General features: G+C 36.9%; 1 protein-coding gene across 1 annotated transcript in view; it reads right to left on the reverse strand.

Annotated features, from left to right (window-relative positions):
- The window catches only part of Fife (regulating synaptic membrane exocytosis protein fife), a 428,989-nt gene that overhangs the window by 29,635 nt on the left and 385,391 nt on the right, over nucleotides 1-13,963 (reverse strand). Inside the window, exons 12-15 of the mRNA XM_083129431.1 lie at nucleotides 12,751-12,842; nucleotides 5,500-5,561; nucleotides 3,498-3,676; nucleotides 2,739-2,896 (exon numbers count right to left, since the gene is read on the reverse strand). Of these exons, the coding sequence (XP_082985557.1) occupies nucleotides 2,739-2,896; nucleotides 3,498-3,676; nucleotides 5,500-5,561; nucleotides 12,751-12,842 (491 nt within the window). The remainder of the gene's footprint in view (nucleotides 1-2,738; nucleotides 2,897-3,497; nucleotides 3,677-5,499; nucleotides 5,562-12,750; nucleotides 12,843-13,963) is intronic.

Raw genomic sequence — 13,963 nt, forward strand, 5'->3', positions numbered from 1 at the left:
TATATTTGTATGTGTTATATTTTGATGTTTTATGTTGCTTTTCTGTCACCTTTGGTTAATCATGATGATGGGGCATTCCAGGGTTACATGTGTGACATTTTACATACAAAATTTAAGGTTCTTGACATGAGATTGGATTTAAATTATTCATAATGAACTGATTTTGTAGAATCATAAAGCACTCTGGGGTCTCGGCTAACAAATGAAAAAGAATACTTGAGTGTGATGGCAAAGGCTGAATGCATGAAAAGTATGAACAAAAGTGCATTATGTATGTGACGCTTTAAAAATGTAGGAAATTTTGAGTTAATTTGTCTGTGAAACATATGGGCTGCAGATGCTAGTAACTTCTATTTGTGAAATGTGTAAATTATATGCATTCACAAACATCTAAACCTTAATGCAATTAAAAACAATAATAATTTCCATATTAATTCATTTTGTTATTAACATGGAGTAAGACCACTTTTTGTGGAATGCCCCTGAGGAGGATGAGTGATGATTAGATGAAATTGATGAAAGAATGCTCACAAAGTCCAGGTTGGGACTAGAACCAAGGAACGTTACTGGTGAGATTGAAAGCTGAGTACTTAACGTGATTGGCCAATGAGCCAGCTGAAAATTGATTATGGTAGTCCAACTTCAAATATTGTTTTCGGGTAAGAGGTTAAGATAAATAGCTTGCCCCGATAAGGGTTAAGAAACAGAGATAAGGTTTATTAGGAGTGTAGCATGCTATAGCATATATCCCTCTTGAGGAATATGGGAAATATAGGAAGTGCCTTGCTACCCTTCTCCACCCAAAAGTTTGTGGCTATGATTGGTTAGGTTCAAAATTAGAATTAGTAAATGGAGAACTAGCAGACAAATAGCACTTTAAATACCTATGAAGCATGACAGAGAGAAACTGACAGAATGCTAGAATATAATTAGGTACAAATTTTTATAGAGGTGGATGATCTGTTAGGGAGCAAAGAGGTGCTACTCAAGGCTAAGATAGACCTGTAATGTGTATTGTGCCTTAATAATATCCGATGTTTTAGAAACATGGACAATGAGGAAGAAATATGAGAAAGAGTTTAACCCTTATCCAGGCAACCAGTGTCTATCAGACACTGTTGATTATATTTTTTGTCACATACTTCAAATTATACTTCCTGCGAATGTGATATTTTTTGACTTTGTTTGTTTCTTTCTTTTTTCTCATTTCACAATATTTGACTTTGTTTGATAAAGTAGGTCAGGCGTAAAAAAATATTTTTCATTTCACTTACATAAATGGGCAAGCAGTGTCTGTTGGACACAGTGTACAAACAAAAGTTGTAATATTACTTGAATATGTATTAACAAATGTTTAATCAAAAATAAAGTATTTAATAAGACATCACATAAAAATATTATTAGCGATAAAATAGAAAAAATGAAAAATATATGAGCAAATAAAACAATTTCCTCACACTACCTTCCAGCCTAACATGTTTCACATACTATGCTGGAAAAATTATAACAATGTGCAATTATGATGATGATGAATACAAGAATTATGGACATAACAAAGATGATTAGGTTAAATATCATGTTAGTCGGTTGTTTCCACATCGATGAAACATAAAAATCTTGCATTAGAAGAGCAAGATCCATTTTACACAATGCAGTGTCCGACAGACACTGCTTGCCCGGACACGTTACAAAAATAGCTTGCCAGGATAAGAGTTAAGAAACAGAAATGAGGTTTTTTAGGATTGTAGCATGAAATGAGAAACAAGACAAGATATGTAATGGCAGTAGGTGGAGGTAAACCACAAGTCAGCACAGAGGGGGTAACAATGAGTGATTGTGGACGTATGATTGATTGAATTAGGTTTTGTACGTAACTTTTCTGCCACTTTTGGCTAATTGCAGTGATGAGGATTAGTGGTGATATGATGAACTTGATGTAGGGACACTCACAAAGAACACACATCCCCAGGCTGAGATTCAAACTCAGAACCCTTGACATCATAGAATGCAGTGCTAACCACTCTGCCACGGAGGTCGGCGTGGGCATATGAGAAGAGGCAGCCAAGGAAGGTTCGTGGAATGGAGATGGGAGAAAAGAGAGATAGCAGAAGAACATTGTCAAGATGGAAAGAAGAAATTGTGAAAGTGAAAGAAGGGGAAATAATGTGGGGGGATGGAGCATTGGGACAGGAAAGAAAGTAAAGGACTTGACCCATAGGCATAAAACTTCTAAAATTAACAAGAGTAAATGGTCTCCTATCTTTTGATATCTAAAATGATGATGGTGGCCCCTTCTGGACATCTGAACTAAGCAATTATCACCAGAGACAACCTCTAAAGTAACAATGAACCTCATGGGCAACAGCTCAAAATAGCTATTCACCTTGCCATTGGCCAACAGCAGGAGAGGATAATAACATTTCCCAGAGTAAGATCACTGTAATCAATTCAAATGTCCATGTGAGTTCTGTGGCAAACCAAATGTAAACAATGTCAAATTGACAGTGTCCTCACATCACAAACTAATATGATTATTCTGAAATATTTTTTTTAAAAAAATGCCTAAAATTTATAAATGACAGTCAAAATAAAAATCTTCTGGACTTTCTGCATGGAGTGAGGTGATTCTAACTTGACCAAGAAGATGCGTGAACTTTGAAAACTTGTTGTTCACTGTTCACCAATATACATAAAACTAGTTTATTATTGAATACATATGGGCACTCCCCATGGCTTACCAAGGAATTGACTCTCTCTATCAGGACAGTAGTCCCAGAGTGTGACCTCAAGGCTACGTTCCATCAAATTCTCCCCTGAAACATTTGGAATATCCAATGTAGCATTCCACATTGGATTCTGTGTGGGTTCAGCTACATCCGTTTTTACAGCCTTGTCGCTGGAAGGAAAATAACATAAATAAAATTATGTAAACATTGGCTGAAATGTAGTGGCCAAATTAGAATTTATGTGTGATACTTGGAAGCATAGTAAAGGATCTGTTGTAAAGGCAATCTCTTCTTCAGGCTGAAAGTAATTCATTTTAATGTAGGTGATGTATTAGTATCATTATAAATTCATACAATTATCTTGAATAAGATGAGTCTATCCAAAGTAAATAAAAGTAATTGATATTTGCAAAAGAAGACACAAAAAAATATTTGAGTAGTAATCTTAAATAATAATAATAATATAATTTTTTAAAAATTGTGGTTATGCCTTATCAATCTTTCCATTAACCCATGCTGTAAATATTATTTCTCCTAAGCATCACATTTTCAAACACTACAAATTTTCGTTAAAATAATACAGCAGAACTTGAAAAACATGATGCAGATTTCTTGCTGTTGTGGTCAGAACTTTCTCAAGAAGAAAAACAACTGAATATGATGCTTTAATGAATGTAATAATAGATCATTCAGTATAACACTTCAAGGAGAAGTTTATTTCTACATAAATCTTCCAAAATATAACTCTGATATTATGGACATTTTCCTTACCTTGCGGGTAGTAAACGGAGTCTAGCATAGGCTTCAGGTAAAGTACCATAGCCCGTGTCTTCCCTGAGGGCCAAGTCGTCTGCTGCCAGCACAGCCACCACAAGTTCGCTCTTCTCGTCATGGTACCACACCTGAATCTGAACTCGCCCACTAACTTGCCTCTCCTTCGCTAACTGCTCCTGTAAATTGGCAATACACAATGAAAAATTGATATGCATAAATATGTTCAGATGAACTGTTAATGTCATGACTTTTCATTGAAAACCGTTGTTGCAAAGGGTTCAGTTATGTTAAACATACAAACTAATTCTTTAAACTAGGCACACACAGAAGATGTACTGAGTAGAATTTTCAGCGAAAAATGAAGGTTCGACCAGGACTCGAAGCTGGATACAAACTAATGTTTGGCACACAAAATGTTCTATCATATAAACCAGTTATATGTCCAGAAATATAGTGTTTCTTTTTGGGGCGGAGGGGGAGCATGGAGGTTGAGTATGACTTCTTTTACAGTAGTAATTGCTAAACTTACCATGTTTTCTTATCTTACCATTTTTTTTTAAAAGGGGAACCAAGCTACTTCTACTACCCTTCATCAAACTCTTGGGTAAGCCAGTGATAGAAAGTGAAAATTCATATCACTCCTATGCTCTGATACTGAGATATCTATCTGAATTTACCAACTCAAATAGTCCATATGATGATGCTACTGTACCTGCATGGTACGTCTTATCAGGAATACCATAACCACAGATACAGACACACAATAGATTCTGTTGCATTGGAACTCCAGGCAGTGGCAATGCCAGAGGTGGGGTGGGAGGGCAAGTCCTAGCCATGTGCTCCAACTCGAAAAGAAAAGCTTGTTAATTAAATGAACTTTCAACATACACAATGCTTAGGGGTGTTTTAATGTGACTGTCACCTGCCTCCACAATTCTGCGTCCCCAGTCATTCTTCGGCAACATAACCGATTCTTATTAACTTCAAGGTTGCCATCGCTGAACATACAGTGGAATATTAGATTAATTTTTGGGCACACTTTAGATATTCAGTTGTTGCAGCTAAGCTCATTAAGACAATTTCTAGAAAGGTATGAACATCACAATGGAGGCCTCCCCGATGGCGCAGTGGTAGCGTCGTCGCCTTGTAATCAAGGGGTCCTGGGTTCGATACCCGGTGGAGGTACTTGGCACAGTGGTTCGGATCCCACTTTAAACTGTAGGTCCAGTCCCGATTAGCCTTACTGTGCATAAAGTGGACTTAAATCAACAAATCAATCAATCAATCAATCATCACAATGGAATATGAAATGAAATGAAACCAAGGTTGACACAGAAGCTCAGTCATAGCAAACTGGCAGAACATGCTGCAGACTCAGGTTCAAGTCCTGGTCGATCCTCTTTTTTTTTTTCACTAAGTTTCACATGAGACAACGTATTGTTTACTTCATTCATAATGAAACAGTGGTACATCAAAATTATGCATTCAAAAGACACTACAACACAAGGTTAGGTTATTTGTACAGAATATACAGATATCATTAATTCATACTTGTACTAATACAATGTTGTTCAATGCTGTCAGCTTGTAATCAAAGGGTCCCCGGATTGATACCCGGTGAAGGCACATAGTGGTTCGGATTGCACTTTAAACTATAATTAAATCCTAATTAGCCTTTCTGTGCATAAATTGGACTTAAAACAAAATCTCAAATTCAATAATGTAGTTCAATGGAAAACATTTTAAGAAGAGCCTGCATGATTGTGTTACTGTAAATCCATATGTCTTTATCAGCCAATACCAATAGAGAATCTATTAGTCTGTACCATTCCTACTTATAATAAAGGTTTCAAGGTTATGTTTTCATCAACAGCCACACAAAAAATATACACAAATAAGGCAAACAAAGGGGAAAAGAGGATCTAATGGCATGCAAAGGTACAGTTACGCAACACAACACACAAACACATGTATCACAAGGCAAGCAGTCTCATGTTACCGGAGTTTTGGGCAGCTTCCTGCGAGTTGGCGAAGATGGGCTCTTATCTGGATCAGCTGTTTCTGTAAGGAAACGAAAATTAATTATGTCATCACATAAAAGTTTTGCAGCACATGCAAATTTCGTTTATGACGAAACACAAAACGTGATATTAAATTGGTTATGTTTATGAAAGGTTTGATTTGGTTGATTGTTGTCAGGCAGGTAGCCAGGGGGAGGGCTAAGGGGACTGAAGTCCACCCGAAATCCTACAAATGTCTAATTTAAATAGTGTATAGTGATAATTAATTTTACTTCCTTAGCATAGGATTAAACATTAGATCGAAAAAGGTTTAGTGCATAATAGAGGAAGCAGGTTATATTTTTATATTCTACCGTTTAATCCAAAGAATAAATGGAATATGTAAAAGTTAATAACAAAATACAATAACTATGAAGTTCAATACACTAACTGTACAAAATGTAAGAAAATAATGGACAACAGTTGTGTTGGATATTCTCTCATACAGTGGATCGACTAGCAAAGTTACTCCATTTACATAATAATAAAAATAACAATAAATTTGGACTAAAATTGGTTTATTTTTAATAACTTATAATAGTTATTATTGTAAAATGACAATTATAACCGTGCCAATAATTATTTCTACTAATCAAGTTTTGTCAGTGGCCTGCCCCCTCTACAAATATTTTTGGCGACGTCTGTTCTGGTAAGGGATGACCCCCCCCGAAATAAAATCCTGGCCTCGGGCCTGATTGTTGTTACTTAGTGTCGCATTCCTGCCACTTTTGGCTAACACCGATGATGAGTGTTTAAAAGAGAAAGAGAGAGAGAGAGAGAGAGAGAGAGAGAGAGAGAGAGAGAGAGAGAGAGAGAATTAATAACGAATAATGCACAAGTAGAAGAAACTGACTGTTTATACGTGGCATTAAACGTGCTCATTGTAGTTAGGTTATTGATTGCAGCAGATTTCTTCCCAGGTTTGGGATAGCAGACTCTTTGTGGTCCAAGGCTTGTTATCTCAAAGGCTGTCGGGAACTCACGCCTGAACTGAGTTCTGAAAAGTCGCTCGACAACTGTCATGGACACTATTCCATCTCAGTGAACCACGAAACACGGGGAACAATTTTCTTCTCTCAAAGTCATGTAATATCCAGCTCGTATTTTTCTATATTAAACTGCCAATCTACTTTCCTTGTAATTACGTTTTCAGATACCATTCTGAAAATTCAAGCTCCTATGCTCTACAGAACACTCAGATGACGATTGCCAACTTTCACAGTGTGTGGAGAACAAGACAAACAACTTTTTTTTCCCTCGGTAAGGCCTCAATTCGGAGCTAGAGCACTCGAAAAAAAGAACATTTCTATCCTGTGCGTATGCAGTCATGTGGCACAGTTTCATGGTTGCCACTACCAATTATTTTTCTAGGGGATAATGTACAAAAAGCGATAATATGTCTCGGAGACATTATACCAGGAGACATACCGGCAAGGTAAAGTCGCAGAGATTTAACCCTTTCCCTTTAAAATACACTTGCATTACCATCCATCATGTATTATGTTGAATTTTATTTTATTTTTCACAGTGTTTGGACGTAACAGTTACATTTTGTAGAGTTCTAAGCTCACAGGTTGTTGTTTTTTTTGGTGGGGGGACAAAATTTTATACCAATTCTATATATCTTCACACAAAAATTGGGGGGATCGTATCGTTTGATTGACTTGTTATTGATTTTTAGTTTTGGTTATTATGTATAGTTTTTCTACCTACCTGGGGGTGATCGCGGCGATAGGGTTGAAATGCTTTTTGATTCGGTTTGGATGGAGGGGTGGGGCGTGGTATTCGCATTAATACAAGGTTAGTGGAGCAGACAGACTGTGCAGAATAAGATTCACTAACAATGGCAGTGAGCCTAAAGTATCTAAAGTAAACATATATTGCTTAATATATCTGTATTATACAGTAAAGCACCCACAGGGATGGCAGGGGGTTATTGCTGCCCCCCCAACCTTCGACGGGTCAATTCTAGGGTAGCAAGGGGAGACAAACATTGACGGCCAAGGACACCTGCAGGGGAGCACAAAGGACCAATTACCCCTTCGATTTCAAATTTTATGCAAATAAAAATACATTTTGTAAAATTTTCTTGCTTGCTTCGCTCGCATTGTCTGCTTTTCTCGTTTTCGTCAAGTTCAGAGCTGTAGCTAGGGGCGGCGGGAGTCGGCCATGGGCGCCGAATGATCTACATGAAAAATAAAGTTGTGGAAGAGAGAATGTCGCTCCATGTTGCACATGTATAAATCATGTGTTGTGCGTGAAAGTTACACATGTACCTTCGGAATGCATTTATCATTTATTTTCTGCCATTCAAAAATACAGTTTGTGTGCTTGTTTTCCATTATTAGCTAATGTGAAATTGACGGTTTTGAAAAATGTTTCATATAGTTTGTTCCAAACAAATGCTTTAGCACTGATTTCTACCCCCCTCTTTGAGTAATTTATGAGGATAATAACGTCTTTGTTACTACTACTACTGGTAATAATAATAATAATAACAATAAAAACATTATTAATATTATTATTATTATTGGTACGTTTATCCTGGAACTTGCCCCCCCCCCAAGACAAAATTCGTGGTTGCACCTCTGGTATTATATCTTTCCGCAAATTTTGCTGGCAAAAATAATTTGAGTAATTAATTCGGCATAAACGGGGGGGAAATGTTCTATATTTTTGGGGGGAGCGCGTCATGGGCATTTGGGGAGGGGATGGGCATCCTTGGTTCTAAGTAGCTGTAACTATAAGAGAGTTACGTTGTTTCAATAGTTACACTTACAGTTACTTTTGTAACGTGAGGAAAGAGCTAAATTTGGCAATTCGGTTTCCAACCATGTTTCTTCCCTGGATGCTAAGGTGAAAGGATGTAGAATCGCCTAAGGCAAGGAAACTGGGCTTCGTTGCATGCTAAATTTAAAACATTCATGCTTTACTGTGTGTGAATGTGTATAACACTTTCCAGCAGAAAGTAACTGTAAAAGTTAGTTACACCTACTTTTCAATAACTGTAACTCAATCACTTTTTGAACCAAGTAACTGTAAATCAGTTAGTTTTAAAATATAACTTTTCAAACACTTATTTTTATATTTTGGTATACGTTCCTTCTGTCTAGAAGTCTTCACACTCCACAGGTTGGACATTGCTTTGAAGTCTATCAGTAAAGTAACGAAACTTTTGTCGTTTTCCGAAAAAATAGTAAATGGCAGTGGCAACCGTGATTTTGTGTTACTTTGCTGAATTAAATGAATTATTAATACATATATACAGTGGCGACGATTGGGTTCCAAAACTAGAGGGGCAAGGTGCCAAAAACTAGGGCGCAAAGACAATTTACTTTCCCTCGTATATAAGGTTTAGCATAGTGCGGGGGCAAAAGTGACAAAGAGTGTGGGAGGGGGGCAACTACCCACTCTAATCGCCGCCACGGAATATTTAGTTTAAGTGCAAGTACATCCAAAGGAATGCAAATGGAAACTACAAGAGATCTCTCCTAAAATGTGCACTTAAAGAAGCAGGGACATTACTGCACCCAGCATTTAGTGAGTATATAAGTGAGAGTTAATATGTAAGAAGAACCAAGAAAATTAAAAGAACAAAACATCAGCCTTGGAATAATTCTCAAGATCTGAGAACACTTGGCCTGGACTGTTACATAGATGCCAGGCTTAGATAGGACTGACTAGCTGGGTCAAAGGTAGGGATGGCCTAAGATTTTTCGGATCCGGATCCGGATCCAGAACTTTCGGATCCGGATCCGTTTTGCCATCCCACATACGCTTCTTTGGAAAGTAAGAATGTGTTCATAACATACTGTTACCTGTTAATATACATATATATATAAAATATACATACATACACACACACACACACACACACACACACACATATATATATATATATATATATATATATATATATATATATATAGTGTGTGTGTGCGTGCGCGATTTATAATTAATTAATACACTTACAAGGGAGGTCTAAGTCTCCCCCTCCGATTTCCATGAAACTTGACAGGTGTATAGAGGCCCCCCCTCAAATGTCAAGATGAGGAGAAATCGAAGTGGGGATCTGACCCCGAAACCACGTAAATATGGCATAGAAATAAACAAGGGGCATAGGGCCTCTCTATACACCTGTCAAATTTCATGGGAATCGGAGGGGGACACAGGGGTCAGATGATCCCCACGTCAATTTGTCCTCATCTTGACATTTGAGGCGGGTTTTGCCCCCTAAAACAGTTTTTTAGTCGAAACAAAAAAACACATATTTCTTCCTTTGGGCCCCTCTATACACCTGCGACGTTTCATGAAAATCGGAGGGGGACACTTTGATAACCTCCCTTGTTAGTCTTATACTTTGTAATTATATAACACTGCATATATTATAATGTTTTATTTTAATTTGTAAAACTGTAACTGTAGAACAATTGTATAATTTTTGTATAACATTTCTATCTTGTTATATGTGTTAAAAGTTTCATCCTGGAATGGAATGTCTCACATTTATGTGTGTTTTCATTTCCAATACATTCGCATGAATACATATTCGTTTCAATGGCATTTACAAAATCACCTCTGACATGTGTGCACGAGTGTGTTAGCCGATGCGTAGCAAAGTATTTTAGGAACAACACTTGAAAAAAATTCTTGTAGGACTAACTAATGAAAAATTTCTTTGTAATCGAAGATCATAATACCTTTTAAGATGTGGTAATATTATAATGGGATTGAGATACGAAACTCTCGGATCCGGATCCGGATCCAGATCCGAAACTTTCAGACCCGGATCCGGATCGGAAATTTTCGGATCCGGAACTCTCGGATCCGGATCCAGATCCGGAACTTTCGGATCCGGATCCAGATCCGAAACTTTCAGACCCGGATCCAGATCCGGATCCAGATCCGTAACAATGTAATCCGTTTGGCCATCCCTAGTCAAAGGGGGAACTAGTGTGAGTGGCGAGAAGTGGTTGGAAGATTGTCAATGTCCCTGTGTTACTTTGTTGCATACATTAGGTAGAAAACAACGTTTTTGGAGAACTTGTGGCTGTGAAACGACAGGCTAAGGCCAAGCGGCTTTTCACTGGATGACGCGTTGTCATCTTATCGAGTCAATTGCCGTGGCTAACTATATTTATAAACACGGAGCGCTCTACTTCTACGTTTCAAATAAGTAAAAAACAAATAAAAGTGGCTGTGTTCGATTAACACTGAAATTTTGGGACTCTCAACGAGAATTCAATGCACCACCGCTCACACCAGGCGAGTGCGTTAAACAGTTTGTCTACGTGTGGATGGTGGGCGTTAAGGAACTACATCAATACAACACAAGAAAAAATCACAATCTGGTTATACAAACTCATAATACCACTCTTCTTGAAAAAGGTCCTAAATTCGTAGGTATCACCTGCATAATAAATTACCTGATCACATGAAAACAATGGAATCAAGTACCCAATTTAAGACAGAATTAACATAATTCTTATTACGACATTGTTTTTATTCAATAAATGAATTTCTAAATTTGTAAATATTAAATTACATAAATTGTCAACAAAGAGAGTTCGATTGTACAGAAAATGGAATTATAGGATCATGTACGAAGTATTCACTATATGCTATTATTGCGCCTAAATGATCATTAATCGGTTCTGTATATATATTGCATTCTTCCATGTTGTATAAGTTACATATTTACCTTTACATTTTATTTTTACACTAAAAAAATCTTCTCTTATTATTGTGCTCGTCTTAAATATTGTATGTAATTTCATTCCCACAGTGTATTCTTCCTTTATTTGGATTTCCTTCATGTAGAAGTTCTTCAAATCATTGCTGTAATTCTTGTCTATAATTGTATTAATATTTTATTACTGTATGTATTGTTATATGACGATTTCCATACCCATGGATATGGGTCAACGGAAATAAAGAATGCTATAGCATTCCTCTTATAAGCGCACTCTTTCATAAAATTATTCTGCCTGAGGCTTCTCCGTGATTCTCCTCTATCATTTCAGGTAAATACTGCACAAATTCAATGAATCTAATAAAATAAACATATGATGTTGACTAAATCAACCAAATCAAATTGCTCCCTTTCATTGCCTCAAATTCCAAGCAAATGATTTTTTAATTAATTGCTTATCAGAGGCATTCATCGACATTTAAATCAAACTTTAGGTTCGCGTGTTTTATTTCATCAGAGTCCAATGGACATGCAGCCTCGTTTTTCCAATTGCTCTGGAAGAATATAATTTGTACCGTTACGTTCCTCAGATTGCAATCGTCGTATCATTTTCCTTACGGTCCCAGGACTCATTTAAAAATTTGTTCCACTTCTCTTGCCTTACTGTCGTCTCCAGACTCTGAATCCTTCACCCCCCCCAAATGAATTCCCTCGCGTCCTGAACAGAAATAAAGGCATTGCCAGAAATTTTTGTAGGGCCAGTCAGACAGTTGACACTAAATTGAATAGTCGAAATAATAAAATAATAATAATAATTATTATAAACAAGATTCTTCTATTCGATTCACCATGACTTATTATTAATTTGCATTTCAAACGGTTGATATATTGAAATGCATAGTTATTCTATTTTGTTATTAACTTTGGAAGTTATGAGGAAATTTTAGTCATAAAGTTTAGATTGTGTCATACTTAAAAATCTCACTTTTGGAATTTTGAAAACTCATGGAACCATTTATTCTTTGGGCCGGTCCCCGTGGCGGAGTGGTTAGCACATCGCGCTACGACGCCAGGGGTCTCGGGTTCGAATCCCGGCCTGGGCGTGGATGTTTGCGAGTGTCCATTCATGAATATTATCATCCCCATCTTCGCAAATTAGCCAAAAGTGGCACAAAAGGCGAAGTAAAATAAAGCAAATAAACCAATCAATCATATATTATTTGGATTATTTGTAGATTATATAAAATGAAACTTGTTACTGCATTTTGCACTAACATTTTCGATCTAACTATCTAACAAGCTAACTTTCTCTGTATCGACTGTAAAAAAAAAGTTTTTTGCTTTTATCTACGTAGTTTTAAATTAACGATATCAATTTTCAGTGGGGGGGGGGGGAGGAGAGTCGACTGAAAGATCGACTGTACTGTACTGCGGGGGTCCTACTTTAAGAACCAGTTAATGAGCTTAATTACTTCTTACAACTATTTCTGGCACGTACCTTGCAAACCCAACGTATCCGTTGGCGGCACAACGCTTTTTCGTCGCTCTGAAACCAAGGCACTTTGATCATCGATCAGGTCACATGCTCTCCTGAAAAACAAAAGAGAAGAGAAAATGAATTGCAACATTAAATAAGGAATTCCTTAAGAGAACACACACAATCAAACTGTTTAACTCTACCTGCAAAGGCAAGTGATGGTGGCTATCTACCTCAGGCTGTCGGTCTGCAGAGAAATGGCAAAGATTTGCCTCACACTCTACACTTACTGAATATAATAGTATTAGGAAGGATGGATTGTTTTCATTGATTTGGTTCATTCTACTTCGCTTTTCTGCCACTTTTGGCTAATTGCAAGTATGGGGATGAGTGATGATATGATGAAAATGATGAATGGACACTTACAAACACCCATGCAGGGATTAGAACCCGTGACCCCTGGAGGAAGGATGGAACTAAGGATAATAATGTTTAATTCTTGAATCGTTATACTGACATAATAATACAATAACGAAACTTATTTATGAACACTGTAACTTATTAGACAACGATAATAAAAACTAAATACTTAACATGGAAACAGTACTTTCAAAAGCAGGCACATACTAACTCAACTGATCAACTCATTTGAGACTACGAAATCATTTGAGACTTTGACACAGTGAATTAATAAATTAAACCATAATTCGAGGGCAAACTTAATTAAGTTGCTCAGACTATGTGTGTCATATATAAATTAGAAACAGATTTAATTCCAAGAATTATAATTGAAATATACAACATACATAAAATATCTGGAAATTTCCTTTACGTAATATTTTGTACCAAAAATTAATGAGAGTAGCTTTTCTAGTGGTTTGAGTCTTGAAAAATTGAAATTTATAACAATGATGGGGAAGATAACGCGTAACGTTTTCAGTACCTGCGTTTGTAGTGCGTTGCCGAAACTACAAGAGTGTGGAGGTATTTTGTTACCTTGCGTTACTTTCATAAATTCAGAATTGAGAATTTGAGTGGCAGGACGAAACATATTTTGTTGTGTTGTTTAGGGACGGAGAAAGAAAGAGAAAGGAAAGACGGAGGAAGAGAGAGGAGCGATGAGAGAAACAAAGAAAATGAAATGACTTGGCGAAGAGACAGAGAGAGGGAGAATTTGAGAAAGGAAGAGAGAGACGGCAACTGTTACGTGTTACTTTCTATGACTAACTTACTC

Source organism: Lepisma saccharinum, chromosome 1 (assembly GCF_977018435.1).
Source record: "Lepisma saccharinum chromosome 1, izLepSacc3.1, whole genome shotgun sequence".
NCBI lineage: Eukaryota > Metazoa > Arthropoda > Insecta > Zygentoma > Lepismatidae > Lepisma > Lepisma saccharinum.